The 22,541-nt window shown below is 36.4% G+C and overlaps 1 protein-coding gene across 1 annotated transcript in view; it reads left to right on the top strand.

Annotated features, from left to right (window-relative positions):
- Window positions 1-22,252, top strand: part of Psmd12 (proteasome 26S subunit, non-ATPase 12) — a 28,796-nt gene extending 6,544 nt beyond the window's left edge. The window contains exons 2-11 of the mRNA XM_047546082.1: window positions 1,541-1,600; window positions 1,687-1,815; window positions 6,038-6,145; window positions 7,321-7,425; window positions 10,921-11,070; window positions 11,158-11,292; window positions 12,459-12,571; window positions 17,634-17,808; window positions 20,510-20,587; window positions 21,687-22,252. Of these exons, the coding sequence (XP_047402038.1) occupies window positions 1,541-1,600; window positions 1,687-1,815; window positions 6,038-6,145; window positions 7,321-7,425; window positions 10,921-11,070; window positions 11,158-11,292; window positions 12,459-12,571; window positions 17,634-17,808; window positions 20,510-20,587; window positions 21,687-21,896 (1,263 nt within the window). The 3' untranslated portion in view covers window positions 21,897-22,252. The remainder of the gene's footprint in view (window positions 1-1,540; window positions 1,601-1,686; window positions 1,816-6,037; window positions 6,146-7,320; window positions 7,426-10,920; window positions 11,071-11,157; window positions 11,293-12,458; window positions 12,572-17,633; window positions 17,809-20,509; window positions 20,588-21,686) is intronic.
- Window positions 22,253-22,541: the final 289 nt, after the last annotated feature.

The raw sequence follows: 22,541 nt of genomic DNA, 5'->3' as shown, positions 1-22,541 counted from the left end.
CAGTGGAGTGTGCTTAGTGTGTACAAGGCCCGTGTTCCATTCCCCGCACCACTAAAAACAAGAAGAGAAAATACATAGTTTAAAACTTGTCAACAGTATTTTGGAAACATCATTTAGGCCCTTAATTCAAAAACTATTATTAGTTTCTTTCATCATTAAAGAAAGGATAGTACTCAGGTCCTTTATGAATGTCATTAAAAGTTTTTGGGGCTGGGAATATAGCTCAGTTGGTAGTGCTTGCCTCACAAGCCCAAATCCCTGGGTTCAATCTCCAGCCCCACAAAGTAGAAAAAAAAAAAAAAAAGTTTTTCATTTATCGTTTGAAAAAAAAAAAATTTTTAAGTCAAGAATTCTAAAAAACTTTTAACAGCTCTCCTCATTGTTTCCAGTTCATTGGCAGAGTTGTGTACATGATTGTTATTGATCTTAATCAATGCAGTTTTTGTGCTGTAGGTTTGTTTGTTTGTTTTAATCAAAATGTATGGTTCCTAATAGGATGATCTCTTTTAGTCGTGGCGTATATTATTTGAACTTTTAATTGCTGTCTCTTAAAGTAAGTCCCAGGGAAAATGTTCTGTTTTTGTATGGGGGGAGGTACGGAGAGGTTATTATCAGTTGACATAAAGAGGTGTATTCAGTTGTGTCAATATCTACTTGAGAGCATGACTTTCACTATAGCATGTATGGGTATTCTCAGGTGGTCTTTTTTTTTTTTTTTTTTTTCCTGTAAGCATGATTACTCATTTATTTTAAAAATCATTGAAGCCAGGCATGGTAGTGCATGCCTATAATTCCAGTGACTCGGAAGGCTGAGGCAGGAGGATCGTGAATTCCAGACCAGCCTGGCCAATTTTGTAAGACCTTGCCTCAAAATGAAAAGTAGAAAGGGCTGGGGATGTAGCTCAGTGGTAGAGTACCCCTTGGTTCAATCCCCAGTACTGCCAGTACTGGAGGGAAAATTCTTGAAAAATTAAGCCAGAGCTTCCTCTCTTTGTGGCACCAGTATAATTTTTTATTCTCATGGCTCCTATTGTAAACCATCTGTATGGTAAATTTGTAAAGAAAACAATTATTTTCCCATTTTTATTCTTCACAGTTGTTTGCAACTACCAGCTAAAGTCTCAATGCAAAATAAGATAAACAGGTGTTACCACTCTTGAGTTTGATAAATTAGAATCCAAAACAAAGACTTGGCATTTTTCTCAGGTGAGGCATCATTGTTGTTATATGTTCAGTTTTTTTAGGCTTCTCTACATATTAAGGAAAACTTTTGGGCCTCAAGTGGGGAACCACTGCCTTAAGGAATTCACTGGAGAAGCAAACATTATCTTGAAGTTGGGAAAAACACGAGTAATTATAGATTTCTTTTTCCCCCTCTAGAATAGGCCTTTGGGGGGTTTTTTTGGTTTTTTTTTTTTTTTTTTTTTTTCGTTTCTATTTCAGAAACATCTCTGTTTAGGTCAGATATTTGGTTTGTGTTGGTTGTGTCATCATTTTTCATTGTTATCTTCATGTTTTTCATTTTTATCTTTTGTTTTAGGAAGGAAGACTTCAAGAAGTCATTGAAACCCTTCTCTCTTTAGAAAAACAAACACGTACTGTGAGTAGATTATATTGAAAATCTCAGTTACCATTAGTGTCACTTATATTGTTCTGTTTACTTTTAATACATTTTCATTCTTACAGGCTTCTGATATGGTGTCTACATCCCGAATCTTAGTTGCAGTGGTGAAGATGTGCTATGAGGCTAAAGAATGGGATTTACTTAATGAAAATATTATGCTTCTGTCAAAAAGGCGGAGTCAGTTAAAACAAGTGAGTTCTTGATTGCTCAAAAAGCAAATATATTTGCATTTTAATAAGGACTTTTAGAAAACTATTCTGTGACTCTGTTGAAAATCTGTTAAGTCAACATTACAACATTCTAGAGAGTATTTTAAAATTCTAGCCATATTCTCATGACTTCTGTTTTTTCTTGTCTTTAGTTGAATATTTTTATGCAGTTTTACTTAAAGATGCAGCTTTGTTTTATTGGTTGCTTTTTATTTAATGTTGCTGTAATCTATCATTGATGTTCTAATTTATTATGTGTTTAACTGCTTGAATCTTTTGTTTGTTTTGCGGTACTGGGGATTGAACTCTTGAACACTTTGTTGCTGAGTTGCATCTCCATCCCTTTTTATTTGTTGACACAGGGTTTCACTAAGTTGTTGAGGCTGTCCTTGAACTTGTGATTCTCCTGCTTCAGCCTCCCGAGAAGCTGGGATTACAGGCGTGAGCCACTGTATCCTTACAGTGCTGTTGCCTTGAATAGCTTCTGGGTGTTTTGTTTTGTTTTGTTTTGTTTTGTTTTATTTTGTTTTTAAGAAATACGAAACTATTGACCTCCACCAGGATTTAAAGTAAAGAATATACAGTTGGATAATATTCTGATTACTACACAGTTATTTTCCTGGCTTGAGTTGAACCAATAATCCAGATACTGAAAAGATTGAGCCTACGTGTAAGGAATGAGTTGGGGTAAAGAAGAAACATGCAGGTCAATAATTGAGATTATAAAAATTTGCATGGCCATTTATGTCAATAGGTTGTAAATTGCCAATATTTTTAGCCATCTGATTAGGTTTCCATGAGCCAAATCTTAGGCATACCATGAATAATGACCTTTCAGTAAACAGATTTCAACTTCTTAAGAAAGGAATGGCTCACTAGAGGAACCCTTAAATGTCTACTTAACAAGTCTTGCTTAACAAATTACAACAAACTAGGATTTGTCTAGTTTCTCTGCATGTGGAAGTTTTTGGTAGTGGTAGCATTTTTCTTTTCAGGAATTTTGCAAATAAAACTCTTTCCTTGGGGCTGGGGAGATAGCTCAGTTGGTAGAGTGCTTGCCTTGTAAGCACAAGGTCCTGGGTTCGATCCCCAGCACCCAAAAAAAAAAAAAAAAAAACTGTTTCCTTTATGTAAAACTATAGATTTTATGTAGGTATAGATTTTAATGTGGCTATTTTTAATTATCCAGATTAAACAATGAGCAGAGTTTTAGTTTGAGAGGGTCCAGTGTATATGAATGTTAAATTCATTGAAATATACCTTTTGGTGCTCAGTTCTTTTGTTTAAGAGATAACCATTTTCCAGTTTTCTAGAAGACTTGACTTTCTGTGGGACAGTTTTGAAAGAGCTACTTAATTAGAAGAGTTAGAGCAACCAGGCTTAAAAGAAACAAAAACATATATTTATGTAGTTTTTGAGCAGTTCAAAACCTACATCCTAGCTGGGTGCAATGGTTCATGCCTATATTCGCAGCTACTGGGGAGGTTGAGGAGAAGTTTGCAAGTTGGAAACCAGCCTGGGCAACTGAGCAAGACCCTGTCTTCAAGATAAAAATAAAAAGAACTGGGGAGCTATATCCCTCGGTATTTATCCTAAAGAACTAAAGTAATTATACTACATGATACAGGCATACCCATGTTTATAGAACAATTCACAACAACCAAACTATGGAACCGCCTAGGTGTCCATCAGTGGATGAATGGATAAAGAAAATGTGGTATACATACACAATATAGTTTTATTCAGTCATAAATAAAAATGAAATTGTTATTTGCAGGAAAATGGATGGAACTAGAGACCATTATATTAAGCAAAATAGACAAACTCAGAAGGTCAAGGGGTGTGTTTTTTTATGTCATGTGGAAGCTAGAGAGGAAAAGGAAAAAGAAAGGTGGGATAGATCTCAAGGAAGTCAAAGGAAGACAGTAAAGTAAAGGAGCCAAGGGCTGAGAGGTGGGGAGTTAGGGGGGAAGTGTTGAGGGTGATACTATCCAAATCATATTGTTTATATGTGTACATGTTTGAATATGGAACAATAAATCCCATCATTATGTGCAACCATAAGGCACCGATAAAAAAATGTGGGGAGCGGGAGCTTTCCTCATCCCAGAACTCTTTGGAGATGGAACTTTGGAAACAATAGTTTGATCCGTCTTCCTTCAGAACTAGCTTTGAATGAAACCTATTTTCCTACCCAAAAAAAAGGGCCGTGCATGTACCTCACTGATTGATCATTTATCCACCATGCCAGAGACCCTGGGCTCAGTACACAGTACATACACAAAAGCTGTCCTAAAATACAGATTTAGTTTTATAGTGTCATATAATCTGAACTAATGGAGGTATTATTTACTTAACTTTTTGCTTTTTGGATGGAGAAATTAAGCTTTATGTTTAAGGCTCTTGGAATGTGATAACATGAAGAAACATGCAAGCTATTTGCTCTTGATCTCAAGTAGCCTGTAGTTTAGTGAGGACTCTAAGTCACAAGTATCAGTGTATACCTTTAGTATGTATCCTTAAGATTGATAAAACATTACACACATACGTGGGGCAGTATTTAATAAGTGACACAAATATATAATAAATGACCCAAGAGTAGTGGGCGGTATAACAGGCAAGGAGGGAGAGAAAATGTGTGGTTAGGTGTGTTAGGGAGGGCTTCCTGGAGAAAGGAATGGAGTCACTCTTACAGCTAGCTAATGACACCAGAACTGGAACTGGGCTGCTCTTTTCCCTGTGATGTGTTTGTATCTTCATAGATAGGGCAAGTGCTTAGGGACTCATCCTATAATTATTTTTTACCTAAAATTTTTCTTTTTTGCATAAGCAGTCTCAGAAAGTAACCTTTTCTACATTGCTCCTTTAAGGGTATCTTACTTGTAATCACCTGAACTCAGGGGTCACTCCAACCATAACTTCCCTAAAGACTTACTGACATAACTACATTTTTTCAGAAAGCTGCAGAATATTCACTTCAAATTAGAATATTGATAATAGTTTTATCTTTAACCCAATTGATTTTTTGTTGTCACTTTTTTCTTTTGTTTTTGCATTGTTGTTCAATGCAAATAAAACCTTAACTTTAGCTGGGCAAGTACTAGGTATGCTCCTATAGTCCCATCTAGTCAGGAGGCTAAGGCAGGAGGATCACCAGTCTAGGAATTCAAGGCCATGCTAGGCAACATAGTGAAACTCTTTTAAAACAAAAACAAAAACAAAACAACCTTAGCTTTCTGGAACCCCTGGTCTAATTTTTCAGATAGATAAAAGTATAACCTCAGCTACTTGAACATTGATTATTTTTCATGGAATTTTTTCCAAGATATACTGTTTATTTTTCTGCTGTCTTGCATGACACTTAATGTAATTTAACATTTTCTTGATGGCTTTAGTGTTCTAGTTACTAGCAGTGATTATGATGTGATATTTAAACTGTAGATTAGGGATTGACAGGCAATGAACCACAGACCAGATGCTTCCTGCCTCCTGTTTTTTTAAATAAACTTATTGGAACACAGCCACATCCATTTGTTGATATATTGTCTGTCAGCTTTGAGTTAAAAAGGCAGAGTTGAATATTTGCCACAGAGACTATATGGTCCACAAACAATTACTTGGTAAATATTCACATAAATTTACAGAAAATATTTACTAACCTTCGACCTAGGTCTTGGGGTATTAGAACTAGAGGGAATGTAGTCCAGTCCTCTCATACTACCTTTGAGGAAACCAGGGGCAGGAGATTCTGACCTTGAGTGCCATATTTTACTGAGGCGAGTATGGGTGACTGGCTCCTCTCCACCCAGAGGATGGAACTGTTTACCTTCTGCTCCTGCACTGACACTTGCCCTCCATCACAGCGTCTGCTGCTCATGGCTTCCAGCCACTGTGGAACTCTTCTTTTCTCATCCCTTTCCCCCCTTCAGTATGCTACCATGTTTTTCGTGCTTTCTGCCAGGCTGATCTTTGCATCTAAGGTTTTCTAAACTTTATGATTTGTTACTAGACATTCAGTTCTTCTTAGGTATAAGATTTTGATGTGATTTAATATTTTTTTATGGACATTTCAGTGTCTAGAGTTACCCCTTGGGAAGATGAAATTTGACCAAAGTTAGACATTTAGCCTTTCCATCATTAGAATACATTTATCTTCCTTGTATGAGGAATGAATTTCACTTATGAATAAATGTTAATATTTTAGGCTGTTGCAAAAATGGTTCAGCAGTGCTGTACTTATGTTGAAGAAATCACAGACCTCCCAGTCAAACTTCGATTAATTGATACTCTACGAATGGTTACAGAAGGAAAGGTGAGTTTTAAGTATCTATGTATGTGTGTATGTTTATTTTTATAAGAAATTGATTATGCTATCAGCTTGATACAGCTCTTATTATTTTTATACATTCCTTTCTAGTATCTTCCCATATGCGAATGAATGTATTTAAATAATATCAGTCTTGGTATGACCAGATTTTTCTAGGAATTAGTGAACTTATTCCAGATTTTATGTAGCTTTTTAAAATGAATAGAAATTCTGTAGGACCAGGGTGTGGGGAGAAGGGTATTTTATACATGGGGGAAATTATATACAAAGATACCTAAGTAAAGGCACATGGTATATTTCAGAAACTTTAAGTACTTCAGTGTTATTGAAAATTAAGATTTTTGGGGAGTAGGGTGTGGAAGGGATTGCTACAGAGTGTCAAAATTCATTCAGTTGACTCTTTAGGTGATAACTATTTTTAATGTTTATTTTCTTAAAAATTATAAGTGTACTAACATTAGTTATTTACAAAAAATGCTCACAACTTTAATACTTAGCAAGGTCAGATATTTTTAAAGTAGTCTTATATATAAAGATGAATTGGGCTGGAGGTGTAGCTCACATGGTGGTAGAGCACATGCTTAACTCGCATGATGTCCTGAGTTCAGTCCTCAGCACCAAAAAAAAAAAAAAAAGAAAAGAAAAAATAAATAGATAAATCAGACTTAGAGCATTGGTGACATTGTAGATATTGATCTTCATTTCTTCTTTATGAAGTATGTTATTTTTCAAATAACCAATTCTTTAAAGCCATTTTCCATTTTTTATGCCATTTTTATAGCTTGTCCTGTTATTTGTTAAAACATAGTGATTTCATATTTGGGTTCTGAAAGCAAAGCTGAAAAACAGTTTCATAGAGACATTTTCTTAAAATTGCATTTATGAAATGTAAAATCTCTCATTGCTTTATACCTGGCAGATAGAGTGCACAATAGCAGCAAGATAAGTACTCTTATACCTAGTTTAATAATGGTTCAATTCAACCTTTTATATTTTAACACATTTTGGCTGTGGGTATCTCTTTGTGGTAGAGCATTTACTTGGCACGTATGAGACCCTTGGTTCCATTCCCAGTGCTGCAAAAAATAAAAAGCAAAACTCGATAAATTTTAACATTTTTCTACAAAAATTTTGGTAATGTAAATTTCTTTTATTTGTAGATTTATGTTGAAATTGAACGTGCTCGACTGACTAAAACATTAGCAACTATAAAAGAGCAAAATGGTGACGTGAAAGAGGCAGCCTCCATTTTACAAGAATTACAGGTAAGATGCTGCATTTTGGAGTTTGTAAAGCGACTTGTTGAGTTGGTAGTGTCTTGTGCAAGTAGCTGACTTGGATGCCACATCACTTTTTGTTGACCCATCAAGAGTAAGAATGAATTGAACAGTGTGAGGTTATTCCGATCCCTTGAAACTATGTAATAACAGGCCAACTAAGTTTAACTTCTAAAACAGTTTTGAAGAAAAGTTAGGACTAACAGATTTACCTTGATTTTTGTGCCATTTTTTGAACATCTGAATTCTCTTTGGAATTTAAATAAAATAGATAATTTGCTGACATCCTGTCTAAAAATAAAAAGGTAAATTAAAAGGGATAGGGATGTGGCTTAGTGGTAAAGTGCCTCTGGGTTAAATTTCTAAGACAGAAAAAAATAGTTAATTCATGTACTGTTTACTTATGCCTTAGGAATATGGTATTAATTATTTTCTTTTTTGTTGTTGTTTTTTGTTTTTGGTATCAGGGCATAACCACTGAACCATGTCCCCAGTCCTTTTTACTTTTTGACAGGCTTACTAAGTTGTGTAGGGCCTCAATAAATTGCTGAGGTTGGTCTCAAACTTGGAATCTTCCTGCCTCAGCCTCCTGTGTCACTGGGATTGCAGGTGTGCACCACCACACCTGACTCATTATCTTCATCCTTAATGAGTGTTTGATATCTGATAAATTTCTAGACCAAATTGGTTTTGAGGTGTGTGTGTGTGTCCCCCTATGTCTGTACCAACCAAGGATGCTTTACCACTGAGTTACTATGTCCCTGGTCCTTTGTATTTTTTATTTTGAGATAGGGTCTCACCACTGGCAGGATCCTCTTGCCTCAGTCTCCCGAGTAGCTGGAATTATAGGCATGTGCCATGAACCAAATTAGTTTTAACAAAAAAAGAAAAATTACCAGGACTTGTGGGTATGACTCAGTAGTAGAGCACTTGCTACTCTGCAGAAAGCCCAGGGATCAGTCCTTAGCACACAAAAAAAGGAAATGAAAATCACTTTATAATTTGCCACATTTCAGAACAGTATTTTAAGAGAGGCCTTAAAAATGAGACAACAAAGAGCAAAAAAGTAATGAGAAAAGCTGTGGACTCTCTTAGTTGAAAAATGTATGTATACTGTGACCACATTTTTTTAAGTCATTTTAATGAATTCAGACTCTGTCTCCAGTATAATCTAGGACTCCCCAGATAAGAAACTTGTCTAGGGATGGGGTTGTGGCTCAATGGTAGAGCACTTGTGTTGCACAGGTGAGGCACTGGGTTCAATCCTATAAATAAATAAAATAAAGGCATTGTGTTCACCTACAACTAAAAAAAAAAAAAAAAAAATGTTTTTTTTTTAAAGAAAGAAAGAAAAGAAACTTGTCTAAAGTCATTGCCAAGAAGTGATAGAGCTTGGATTCATACTGGACCTGTTTGACTTCAAACTGTAGTTAGATTTTTATTAGTAGACTTTTAGAGTTTTAGGTTCACAGCAAAATTGAACAGAAAGTACAGACAGTTTCTGTGTATCTGCTGCCCCCCACCGGGTATTCAACCTCCTCCACTATTGTGCTCCCCCACCAGAGTGATACATTGGTTACAGTCAGTCAGCCTCCGTTGACTCATCATTATTACTCAAAGTCCATACGTTTGTTACGTTAGGGTTCACACTTGGTGTTGCATGTTCTGTGGGTTTTCAGAAATGTATGCCACATATCACCTGTGGTCGTATCATTCAGCATAGGTTCTTTGTCCTAAAAATCTGTGCTCTTCCTATTCATCCCTTCCTCCCCAAGACCTTGTGGGTATGACTCAGTAGTAGAGCACTTGCAAACAAATGAGTTCTGTTTTGTTTTTTAACATAGATGGACACAATGCATTTATTTTTATGTGGTGCTGAGGATCGAACCCAGTGCCTCATACGTGGTAGGCCAGTGCTCTACCACTGAGCCACAACCCCAGCCCAATGAGTTTTTTTTTTAACTGTCTCCTTTTGCCTTCCAGGTTCTATTTTTCAACTAGGAGGGTCATGTGACAACATGATGCAACATCCTCTCTGATGTTTTGTCTTGCCCACAAAAATCTCAAGCCTCCCCTAAAAGCTTCTAGGTTTAACTATCAGTTTACAGAATGAATATGGTAGGGACAGAGGAGCTTGTTAAATGATACCACAGGGATGCAGTCAACAATATCTAGACTCTAGAAAAGTATAAGATGATTGACCTGATTTCTTCATCAAGTAAATGACAAAGAAAAAAGGAGGAGTATAGCTACCAATTACAAATGTGAATCTGTCTGGATTCTAATCCACCCTTTAAAACATGAGACTCGGGACTGGGGTTGTGGCTCAGTGGTAGAGCACTTGCCTTCACGTGTGAGGCACTGGGTTTGATCCCCAACACCATGTTAAAAAAACAAACAAACAAACAAAAAAAAACTAAAAGGTATTGTGTCCATCTACAACTAAAAAATATTTAAAAATACATATATATGTATATGATACTTGGAGAATGACTAGATACTCGGTGATATAATGAATCTTTCTATATGGTCTTTATTTTCCCCAAAATTTATCTTCTAGAGATAAATACTGAAATGTTTGCATGTAATATGTTGAATGAGATGTGCTTCAAAGTAATTGACAAGTGGTGAGTGAGTAAAGATGTGTAAATGAAACATCAGTGGCAGGCTGGGGTTGTGGCTCAGCAGTAGAGCGCTTGCCTCGCACGTATGAGGCACTGGGTTTGATCCTCAGCACCATATAAATATAAATAAATAAAATAAAGGCATGCGTCCATCTAAAATCAATTTTTAAAAAAATCAGTGGTTCATTTTGTGTGTTTGTAATTTTCCTAAATAAAAAATTACAGGGCTGGGGATATAGCTCAGTTGGTAGAGCACTTGCCTTGCATGCACAAGGCCCTGAGTTAAATCCCCAGCACCACAAAAAAAAAAAAAAAAGCAAAGATGCTGAAAACATTTCAGACCAAAATAATAATAATAATAGCCTTCATTCTACGTTGTCAATGTGTCATCCTGTACTTTATAAATGCATATACCAATATTATATCCCAAACACTTTTCATAGTGTTTAGTGTTTTATTCTCTACATTGTATGGTGTAAATCATTTTTTCCCAGTACTGATGATTGATCCCAAGGGTGCTCTACCATTGAGCTATATCCCCAGCCCTTTTTATTTATTATTTTGAAAACAGGGCCTCTCTAACTTGCTGAGGCTGACCTCAAACTGGCCATCCTCCTGCCTCAACCTCCCAAATAGCTGACTTTACAGGCATGCACCTGGTTGTATATGTTTATATCTTATGTAAGTCTACATTTTACATCCATTTGCTGCATAAAGATTGATTAAATTGTAATTTCCCGAAGGTAATTAGCTTTTTATGAAATTGTCATTATTGTATGTTATTATTTGACAGACTATTTACTTTTGCAATTCATAAAAATTCCTAAATATAAACTTATTTGGGGAATTACTCTGCTAGGTGGAAACCTATGGGTCAATGGAAAAAAAAGAGCGAGTGGAATTTATTCTAGAGCAAATGAGGCTCTGCCTTGCCGTGAAGGATTATATTCGGACACAAATTATCAGCAAGAAAATTAACACCAAATTTTTCCAGGAGGAAAACACAGAGGTGAGCATATCTGTGACTATGTGTTTATTTTAGGAGAATTTGAATAAGACCCATGAGCACCAATTTATTTTGTCAAATTTTTTTCAGAAATTAAAGTTGAAATATTATAATTTAATGATTCAGCTGGATCAGCATGAGGGATCTTATTTGTCTATTTGTAAACACTACAGAGCAATATATGATACTCCCTGTATACAGGCAGAAAGTGAAAAGTGGCAGCAGGTAAGATATTCTAATAATTGACATTGACAATTAATTGTCATTAGTTAATTGACATTAGTTAGAAGATCTTGGATTTTTTTTTATTATTTTCAAGACATTGTAACTGTAGCTTATGTGCAGTTCTTTGGTGCTTCTTTCTATTCATTGTGTGATATTCAGTATATCTTTATTAGACTAAGTGGGCAATAATTTAAATCACATATCACTTTTGAAGAACTGTAGGCTTAATGTTTCTTTTTTTTGTTTTGTTTTGTTTTTGGAAGCACTGGGAATTGAACCCAGGGCCTCTGCCACTGAGGTGTATCCCCAGTCCTTATTTTTCATTTTAAGAGAGGCTCTCCTTACTTAGGCTTGCCCTTGGTACCCCAGCCTCCTGAGTTGCTGAGATTATAGGTGTGCACCATGGTATCCAGTTTAAAGTTTCTTATGTACAGCTGAACACTTACTAACAAAGGTCACAAATAACTTTCAGTATTACTTTGGAAATTTCTTTTACAAAGGCTGTTTTAAATAGCTTGTGTGTATATTCCATGTTTATGCTGCCAGTTTACTTTAAGAATTTTTCCTGTATACATTTGTCAAAAGTGAATGTTAAAAAAAATGTTAGTTGGGTTGGGGATATAGCTCAATTTGGTAGAGTGCTTGCCTTGCATGTACAAGGCCCTGGGTTCAATCCCCAGCACCACAAAAAAATAAAATAAAATAAAAAATAAAAAATGTTAGTTGAGGTAGTAATTTAAGTTAGCAAATATTTATTATAATGGATTTATAAAAATTAAATGTTACCGAAAGAAATGAAAAATGCAGCCTGGTAAGAATTTTTTCCTCTAGTACTTTTTGTGTTTGTGTGTATGTGAGGATTGAATTCCTTAGTTTTTAGCCACTGAGCCACATCAGCAGCCCTTTTTATTTTTTGAGACAACATTTGGCTAAGTCCTAGGCCTTGCTACGTTACTAAAGCTAACCTTGAATTTGAGATCCTCCTGCCTCAGCCTCCTGAGTCACTGAGATTATAGGCATGTGCTACCGGGCCCGGCTCCCCTTAGTACTTTTGGAGTGCAAAATTAAAAATTTATGTATAGTGATTCCATAATTTTTCAGTTCTTGCCAAAATTTCCATTACATTTTTAGTCTTGCGTATAACCTGTTGTGTTCAACATTTTTAGGCTCTGAAAAGTGTTGTTCTCTATGTTATCCTGGCTCCCTTTGACAATGAACAGTCAGATTTGGTTCACCGAATAAGTGGTGACAAGAAGTTAGAAGAAATTCCCAAGTACAAGTAAGTGCTTTTGTAATTAGCATAGTGTGTCTCATTAGAAACATCATTTTGAAAGAAAATTGTCTCACCTGAGTGTATATGTCTTAATTGGTTGCTGACAGATTGTACTAGAGCATTATGTTAAGCAAAGTAAGCCAAACTCACAAAGTTAATGGTTCTGTTTTCTCTCATGTGTGGAAGCTAGAGATAATTAAGTGATGGGATGTTTTTAGTATTGCATTAGAAATTAACATAATGAGATTATAACAGTTTATTCTGAACTACTTATTTAGAAGTTTTGTATCAAGCTGACTTGATCAGCTTTTGATTAAGTAAACTCCCCCCTTTTTTTTTTACACAATACCTTTTGTTTGCTTATGTGTATGTGGTGCTGAGGATTGAACCCAGTGACTCACACGTGCTAGGCAAGTGCTCTACCACTGAGCAACAACCCCAGCCCCTAATTAGCCCTTTTTATAAAGTTGTTATTAATAGTTCAGGACTTGTGTTTTTTGGAAGTACACATTTCTGATAATCTGTCAAATATAAAATAGGCTTCACAAGAAGCATGATGGGGGCTGGGGATATAGCTCAGTTGGTAGAGTGCTTGCCTTGCAAACATAAGGCCCTGGGTTCAATCCCCAGCACCGCAAAAAAAAAAAAAAAAAAAAAGCAGCAGCAGCATATGATGGCCTTTTACAGTTTAAAAGGTTTTTATATCTGTTTCATTGTTTTTGTTTACATTTTCTTCAGAGATTGATAGGCAAGAGCAGAATGTTAAGTAGGGGAATGCTCTGTTATCTGAAATGCTTCAGATCAGAAATGTTTCCAAGTTCAGCCTGTCACATACCTGTAATCCCAGAGACTCAGGAGGTTGAGGCAGTATTGTGAGTTCAAAGCCAGACTCTGCAACTTATTGAAAACTGCCTTAGAATAAAAAATAAAAAGGCCTGGGGGTGTAACTCAGTGAAAAAGTGTCCCTGGGTTCAGTCTCCAGGACCACAAAAAAACAAACAAACAAACAAAAAGTTTCTGATTTCAGAGTTTATTGCTTTTGAAATATCTGCCTATACATAATGTGATATCTTGGGGGATGGGACCTAAGTCTAAATACAAAATTTGCTTGTTTCATGTATGCCTCATAAATGTAGCCTGAAGGTAATTTCAGCAGTGCTTTTCCCCCTTATTTTCTATTATTTTTCTGTAATTATACATAATGGTGTCATTATTACATATTCATACGTGCACCTGTTATAACAGTATAATTTGGTCAGTGTCATTCCCTAGTATTTCCTTTCCCTCCCCTTCACCCTTTCTCTGGTCCCTTTACTCTGCTGTTTTCCCTTCCATTTTCATGAGTCCATACCACTGCCTTTTTTTTCCTTTTTCCTCTCTGTCTTCCACATATGAGAGAAAACAGAACCCTTGACTTTATTTGGCTTATTTTGCTTAACGTAATGCTTTTAAGCTCCATCCACTTTCCTCTAAATAACATAATTTTATTCTTTATGACTGAATGACATTCCATTATGTATATATCCACATTTTCTTTTTCCATTCCTCTGTTGATGGGCACCTCGGCTCCTAGGCTGGTTCCATAGTTTGGCTATTATGAATTGTGCTGCTATAAACATGGTATGCATGTGTCATTGTAGTATAATGACTTTCTTTAGGATAGATATTGAGGAGTGGTGTATCTGGGTCATATGGTGATTCCATTCCTAGTCTTTTGGGTTTGGTTTTGTTTTGGTGCTGAGATTGAACCCAGGGACACTTAACCACTGAGCCAAATTGCCAGCCCTCTTTTATATTTTATTTAGAGACAGGATCTCACTGAGTTGCTTAGCACTTCACTTTTGCTGAGGATGGCTTTGAACTCGTGATTCTCTTGCCTCAGCCTCCTAAGCCTCTGGGATTACAGGTGTGCAACATCATGCCTGGCTTTTATTTATTTATTTATTTTTAATACTGAGGATTGAACCTAGGGGCATTCTACTACTGAGCTACATCCCCAGCTTATTTTTTATTTTGAGACAGGATCTCACTGAGCTGCTGAGCCTGACCTTGAACTTGGCAGTCTCTTGTCTCAGCCTCACAAGCAGGTTAGGATTATAGGTGTGCATGTACCACACCTGGCTTCCGTTCCTGGTCTATTGAGGAAACCCCATACTGATTTCCATAGTGGTTGTACTATTTTACAGTCTCACCAACAGTGTAAGTGTTCCTTTTTTTCCCACATCCTCTCCAGTGTTTATTATTGTTCATATTCTTCCCCTCCCCCCTTTGGTACTAGAAATTGAACCTGGGGGTCCTCTATCACTGAGCTACGTCTCCAGGCCTTCTTAAATTTTAAGACAGGGTCTCATTAAATTGCCAAGACTGGCCTTGCGCTTGTGATACTCCTCTCCACCCTTCTGAGTAGCTGGGATTTATTGGCCTGTGCCACCACAGTGGGTTTATTGTTTGTATACTTGATGGCTGCCTTTCTAACTGGAGTGAGATGAAATCACAGTACAGTTTTGATTTGCATTTCCATGATTGCTAAAGATGTTGAGCATATTTTCATGTGTTTTTTGTCCATTTGTATTTCTTCCTTAGAGACGTGTCTGTTCAATTCATTTGCCCATTTACAAATTAGGTTATTTGGGTTTTTTGTTGAAAGTTTGAGTTCTTTATATATTCTGGATATTAATCCTGTTTTAGAAGAGTAGCTAACAAAGATTTTCTCCCATTCTGTAGGTTCTCATTTTACATTCTTGTTTCTTTTGCTGTGCTAAGCTTTTTAATTTGATGCCATACCATTTATTAATTCTTGATATTATTTTTGGAACTTTAGGGGTTCTATGAAGAAATCCTTGCCTGCACCTATATGTTGGAATGTTGACCCTCTGTTTTCTTTTCTTTTTTTTTTTGGTACTGGGGATTGAACAGGGCCTTGTGCTTGTGAGGCAAACACTCTACCAACTGAGCTATTTCCCCAGCCCAACCCTCTGTTTTCTTGAAGGAGTTGGAAAGATTCTGACTTAATTCCTAAATCTTCGATCCATTTTGAGTTAATTCTTTGTGCAAGATGTGAGAGAGGGATCAAGTCTCATTCTTTTCCATATGGATAACCAGTTTTCCCAGCACCATTTGTTAAACAGGCTTTTTTGCCAACATATATTTTTGGCACCTTTGTCAAGGATCACTGTATCTATGCATGTTTGTCTCTGTGTCTGTTTTATGCCAGTAAAGTTTACTACACCTCTGTAGTTTAATTTGAAATAAGGTGTAATGTGATGCCTCCAATATTGTTTTGCTTAGAGTTGCTTCGGCTATTCTGGGTCTTTTATTCTTCAATGAATTTTAGGACTTTTTTTTTTTTTTTTTTTCCTAGTTCTGTAAAGAATGTCATTGATACATTGTTGGATATTGCATTGAATCTGTATTTTTGGTATTATGGCTATTTTAATAATCTTTAATAATCTTATATGCCTGTCCATAAACATGGGAGTTCTTTCCATCTTCTATTGTGTTCTTCAATTTCTTCAGTGTTCTAAAGTTTTTATTATAGATGTCTTTCATCTCCTTGGTTAAATTTATTCCTAGGTTATTGTTGCTTTTTTTGTTTTGTTTTGAGGCTATTGTGAACGGTGTTTTCCTGATTTCATTCTCAACAGATTCATGATTGGTGTATAGGATAGCTATTGATTTTTGTGTGTGGATTTTTGTATCCTGCTATTTTGTTGAATTTATTATTTAACTCTAGCAGTCTTCTGGTAGAGCTTTTTGGATCTTCTCAGTATAAGATCCCCTGTATCATCTATGATAATTTGACTTCTTCCTTTCTTGTTTTTATCCTTTTTATTTTCTTCTCTTGTCTAATTGCTTTGGCTAGAATTTTTTTTTTTTTTTTTTTTTTTTTTGGATACTGAATCTCACTAAGTTACTAAGGCTTATGATCCTCCTGCCTCAACTTCCTGGTCACTGGGATTACAGGTGTGCACTGACTCTGGCTAGAATTTCTAGTATTATATTGAATAGGAGTGGTAACAGTGAACGTCCTGTCTTCTTGCAGTTTTAGAGGAAATACTTTCAGTTTTCCCCATTCACTGTGATGTTGGCTTTCAGTTTGTCATATGATATTGAGGTAGAGTCCTTCTCTCCCTAGTTTTTATCATGAGTAGGTGGTGAATTTTGTTGAAGTCTTTCTTTGTATCTATTCAAATGATTATGTCATTTTTCTTAATTTTTCTAAATGATGAATTACATTTATTGATTTGAATATGTTAAACTCATAATTTTTAAGGGAGTTACTGGAGATTGAAATGAGGGACACTTTACCACTGAGCTAAATCCCTAGCTCTTTTTCTTTCTTTCTTATTTTTTTTTTTTTTTTTTTTTTTTTTTTGCAGTACTGGGGATCAAACTCAGGGCCTTGTGCTTGCAAGGCAAGCACTCTACCAGCTGAGCTATCTCCCCAGCCCTGTTTTTTTTCTTTTGAGACAGGGTTTAGCTAAGTTGCTAAGGCTGGCCTTGAACTTGTGACCTTCCTGACCCAGCCTCCTGAGTCACGGACATTACAGGTGTATGCCACCATGCCCGGCTCATATAATATTTTTAATAATTTTGTACATGAGACAAAGTTTATGTATATTGAACCATCAGAAAGCAAAAGTAGGGCTGGGATTGTAGTTCAGTGGTAGAGCACTTGGCTAGCGTATTTGATGCACAGGGTTTGATTCGTAGCACAGCATATAAATAAAATAAAGGTCCACTGACAACTAAAAAAAATAAATAAATAAAAAAAGCAAAAGTGTCACTATTACATCATTATTCCTGTGACTTTCTGTGCTACCAAAAATCAAGTCATTTTCTTACACTTATTTACACCTAAGTTCAGCATTTTAAAATTAATCACAGTCTACCTTCAAATTTATGAAATCCAATGTAGAATTTCTAATTGGCATCACGTCAGCTCTCAGAAGATTTCAGACTTTGGAGCATTTTGGATTTTGGATTTTTGGATTAGGGATGATAAACCTGTGTTAGATGATACTTCATTTTGATAGATTTGGAATATTAAATTATATGTAATTTACAGGGATCTTTTAAAGCTTTTTACTACAATGGAGTTGATGCGATGGTCCACACTTGTTGAAGACTATGGGATGGAATTAAGGAAAGGTTCCCTTGAGAGTCCGGCAACTGATGTTTTTGGTTCTACAGAAGAAGGTGAAAAAAGGTGGAAAGACTTGAAGAACAGAGTTGTCGAACATGTAAGAATCTGCATGATAGAGATGCCAGTTTTTATTTTAACCTTTAACTAATGAATTTACGTTTCTGTATCATCTTAGAATTAAATGTTGGTAAATTCAAGCTTTTTTTTTTTTTGATACCAGAGTGTGCCAGGGATAAAACTCAAGGACACTCGACCACTGAGCCACATCCCCAGCCCTATTTTGTATTTTATTTAGAGATAGGGTCTCACTGAGTTGCTTAGTGCCTCACTTTTGCTGAGGCTGGCTTTGAACTCGAGATCCTCCTGCCTCAGCCTCCCAAGCTGTTGAGATAACAGGTGTGCATCATCACACCCAGCTAAACTATTGTTTTTTAAACTTGGTAATCAAATGATTCTTTAGGATGTTATTTTTTTATTCTAATTAGTAGGATAGTATATTTTTAATTCTTCACCTTAAGATTTGCTTCCCCTTTATACCGTAGGTAGTAGTAATGTAAAGTCTTGTTGAAATGTGTGCTCTGTATTTCCCATAGTGTTCAGAGCTTAACTCATCTATCTTGTCTTTTTTTTCCTCTTAATTTTGACTTTTCAGAAAAGATAACTATATTTTAGAATATTTTATTTGGGGAAGACCTCTCAAGAATACAAAATATTGTAGTGTATAAACTACAAAGAGAGCTGGGTGTGATGGACCACACCTATAATCCTAGTTACTCAGGATACTGGAGCAGGAGGGTCAAAGGTTCGAGCCCAGCCCAGGCAGCATAGCAAGACCCTGTCTCAAAAATCAAACACCAGAAGGCTTTTCCTAAGAAGGGAAGAAGATATGTTTTCACTCTAATACTTACTTGCTCATCTTGAAAATGGGTAATATGTCTTAAACTTGAACTTTGATCTTCACAGTATTACTACACTGAATTGTGTCAATATTGATTCATTCACATAAGAAATATTTCTTGTGAACTGTCTGTGTAGCAGATGCTATATAAAGTGTTGGGGCACATAGGAGAATAAGAGACCATCCCCTACATCAAGAAGCTTGAAAGTCAACTGGACATGGTAGTTCATGACTGTAACCCCAGCATCTCAGGAGGCTGAGGCAGGAGAATCTCAGGTTTGAGGCCAGTCTCCACAACTTAGCAAGTTTCTCTCACAAAATAAAATTTAAAAAAGTTTAAATGTGAGGCTCAGTGGTAGAGATACCTAGTACTGGGAGGTGGGATGGGAAGAAGCTTCTTAAAAATCTTAAGTAAACCATTTGTGTACAGTGTGTCAAAATGTATTCTACTGTCATGTATAACTAGAACAAATTTTGAAAAAAATCTTAAGATGTGTTTATAAGTAAAAATATGATATTATGGTACAAGTATGTAGGAAGTAGATTGGGGCATAAGGAGAGAATTGACTGGTTCTACCTGGAGGAAAGGTCACACTAGATAAAGTGCAAATTGATGACTGTGATAAGATTCGCAAAAGGAAGTAGTGGTCATAAAACAAGGGAGAGCAGCCATTTAAGCAGATGCAGTAGTCTGAGCAAAAGTATGGGGGCATCAGGGCATTTAGAAGGAAGGAAGGAGGCATGGGAAGGGTCTGGATCATGCACATTTTGTGCATCTACTAGTGAAAACTTTTGACTAAGAATATAATGTCCAGGCTTATATTTTACAGGTCCCTCTGTGCATATGGAGAGTAGATTTAAAGATACAAAACTAGAAATTGGGCACCATGACACAAACCTGTAATCCCAGCTACTCAGGAGGCTAAGTCAGGAGTATTGAAAAGTTTGAGGCCAGTCTGGGCAACCTAGTGAGACATTATCTCAAAGTATAAAATAAAAAAGGTTGGGGATGTGGCTCAGTGGTAGAGCACCCCCAGTACAATCCTACAATCCCCAGTTCCAAAATAAAGATAGAATACAGAAGATGAGAAGATTAGTTAAATCAAGGGCTATATGGATGTGAATAAAGGAGGTAGCCAAGTGATTCCAAGGGGACGTGTGCAGTGGAATTGTTTGAAGGAAGAGAATGAATAGAATGTGGCCACTGGTGCAATTTAAAGGGTGATGAGAAAGATGGAGCCTAGAGTGCATCTTGGCTCCCAGGGAGGTTGGTGTTGCTGTCAGCCCTGGTGCCAACACAGGTGTACCTGCTTCAGAGATGAGTTCATTCTGCTCTCCACTCTGCCCCGTTTTTCCTTCAAGTGTTGGTGTTTGTTAAGAACACTAAATATTAATAACAGGGAGTCTCTGTGTCTTAATTCCAGTGTCATTTCCATGGAAATTAGAAAACTTAAGTTACCTTTAAGTAGTCAAACTGATGGTAAAGTGATGGATATTCTAAGTTGCTCCCCCCCCTTTTTTTTTTTTTTTAGTTTTAACCATTAAAATATTTGTGTCATAATTAGTAAAACTTAATTTTAGATTCTTGGGTTTAGCAAAAATATTTTAGTACAGTTATAATTTGTAATCACTAATTAAAGCAAGCATAGATTTTTAACTGTATGTTTATGGAGTTGTATAATGTACTAAATAATTCACAAATAACTACAGAAATCAAAGGATCTCCACATTTATTTTTGTTTTTAAAGTTTAGAACCAGCCTCCTTCTGACAGCAGGCTATCAAAAAAAAAGTTTTGAGTCTGACATTGTAAGTAAACTTACTTGGATATGAAAATAAATAGACTTTCAACCTTACTAACAGCTACTATGTGTCCCCCCTGCCCTCTGTCCTGTATCCAGAATATTAGAATAATGGCCAAATATTATACTCGGATAACAATGAAAAGGATGGCACAACTCCTTGATCTGTCCGTGGATGTAAGTAGGAAACATCTTCCTCTGGGTTATCTAACCATTTTGATTATCAGTCACCTTGTAAACATTAAATGAGAAAAATAATTTTTTTTATTAATTTTAAGTTTTGGTTAAAGAAAGTTTCTCAACCTTGAGCACCAAAAAATAGACCAAGTAATAATTTTATACTGATATTATTTATGCTAATTAAAATATTCACTTAAGAGATGAGGGCTATGGCCCAGTGGTCTGGGTTCAATCCCCAAAATACTCCTCAGCCCACCCACTAAAAATCCTTCACTTAAAAAATACTAGTTTTACATTGATTAATTTGAAGTCCAACATGTATAGATAATAAATATGTTTTGGTTTCCACAAAATTGAACTTCACAAATAGAATATGTGAGTAGGGGCTGGGGCTGGGGCTGCAGCTCAGTGATGGAACGCTTTCCGAGTGTGCACAGTCCCTGGGTTCAGTCCTCATCATCTCAAAAACGGGGGGAAATCTGAGGAAGACTTGACTACCTTCCACCTGAAAAGGACTTTTTAGAGGAGTACTGCATTCAGGTTTGCATTTTATGCTGACAGAATGTACACTAGCACCCATAGACATGGCAGTGTGTGGAAATCCCTGGGAAGCCCTTTCTGTAGGAGGATCGGGGAACACAAGGCTTGGTTATCTGGTTGGTTTTCACGGATGAGGATGCTAAGTCTTAGAAGCAAGATGTCTTATCCATGACTGGGTGCCAGGTGGTAGAGCAAGTATTCTAAACTGGCAACAAACTATGCTGACGTGCCTCTCAAGGGCAAATACAGAGACGGGAATAAACTGACTTGCTGGTGGCCCTGGCTCTGTTCCCCTGCACCAGTGGTCCTGCGTCTGGAGGGATGCACTGCACTCAGCCTGGACCCTGGACTCAGGTTCCCTTCATTCCTCTGACTGTCATACCATAAGTACATTAGTTATGATAAGTACGTTATCTTTTTATAGTCGGCAGCTCCTGTTAGTAATGGATTTTAACTTTGCATATTCTTGGATGAAGAATTTAGAAAATGCTTTCCTTGAGTTTTGTTTATCATGTGTGATTATTCTGTCTTAATCCAATTTGTCTTTCTCTTGCAGGAGTCAGAGGCTTTTCTCTCAAATCTAGTAGTTAACAAGACCATCTTTGCTAAAGTAGATAGGTTGGCAGGAATCATCAACTTCCAGAGACCCAAGGATCCCAATAATTTATTAAATGACTGGTCTCAGAAACTGAACTCATTGATGTCTCTGGTTAACAAAACTACACACCTTATAGCCAAAGAGGAGATGATACATAATCTACAATAAGGGTCCCATTGCTTTTAGAAAAAGAGATGAAATAGGAAGTCATTAAAAAAAAAGAAAGACTGTTAATGGTGTATATGTTGGTTTCTTTTTTTTCCCCCTATTCTCTGCTTCTTTATCTAAAATTTTAAAATAGTGAATGTGTTTGAGGCTCTTTTGACCTTTTGTTTCCCTAGTTTCATTAACTCTGCATTTGCGATTGGTGCAAAAATACACGTTTCTGTTGTCTGAATACACAAAAAATTGTGCCATAACTTACCCAAGTATGTTTTTCTATCATTGGAAAACTTTTTAGCTATTTGTTTTCATTCAACTAACAACTATATAATAATAAAAGCAGTATATGTGTGTTTACTTTCTATGGTTACCTCTGCTTCTAAATGTTTTGTGGGGTAGTGATTTCACAAGTGTTTTTTGTTGTTTTGGTGCTGGGCATGGAACCCAGGGCCTTGGGCATGCTAGCCAAGTGCTCTGCCACTGAGCTACGTCCTCAGCCCCTTTGACGAGCAGTTTTTATTTTGGGTCCTTTATTTTATTTTTTTATTTTTTGCAGTACAGAGAATTAAACCTAGGAACCTTACACATGCTAGGCAAGTGCTCTCCCACTAAGCTATAAGCTGTGTCCCCAGCCACCAGCCACTTTTTAAA

Source organism: Sciurus carolinensis, chromosome 3 (assembly GCF_902686445.1).
Source record: "Sciurus carolinensis chromosome 3, mSciCar1.2, whole genome shotgun sequence".
Classification (NCBI taxonomy): domain Eukaryota; kingdom Metazoa; phylum Chordata; class Mammalia; order Rodentia; family Sciuridae; genus Sciurus; species Sciurus carolinensis.
This window is presented reverse-complemented; position numbering and strand designations above follow the sequence as displayed.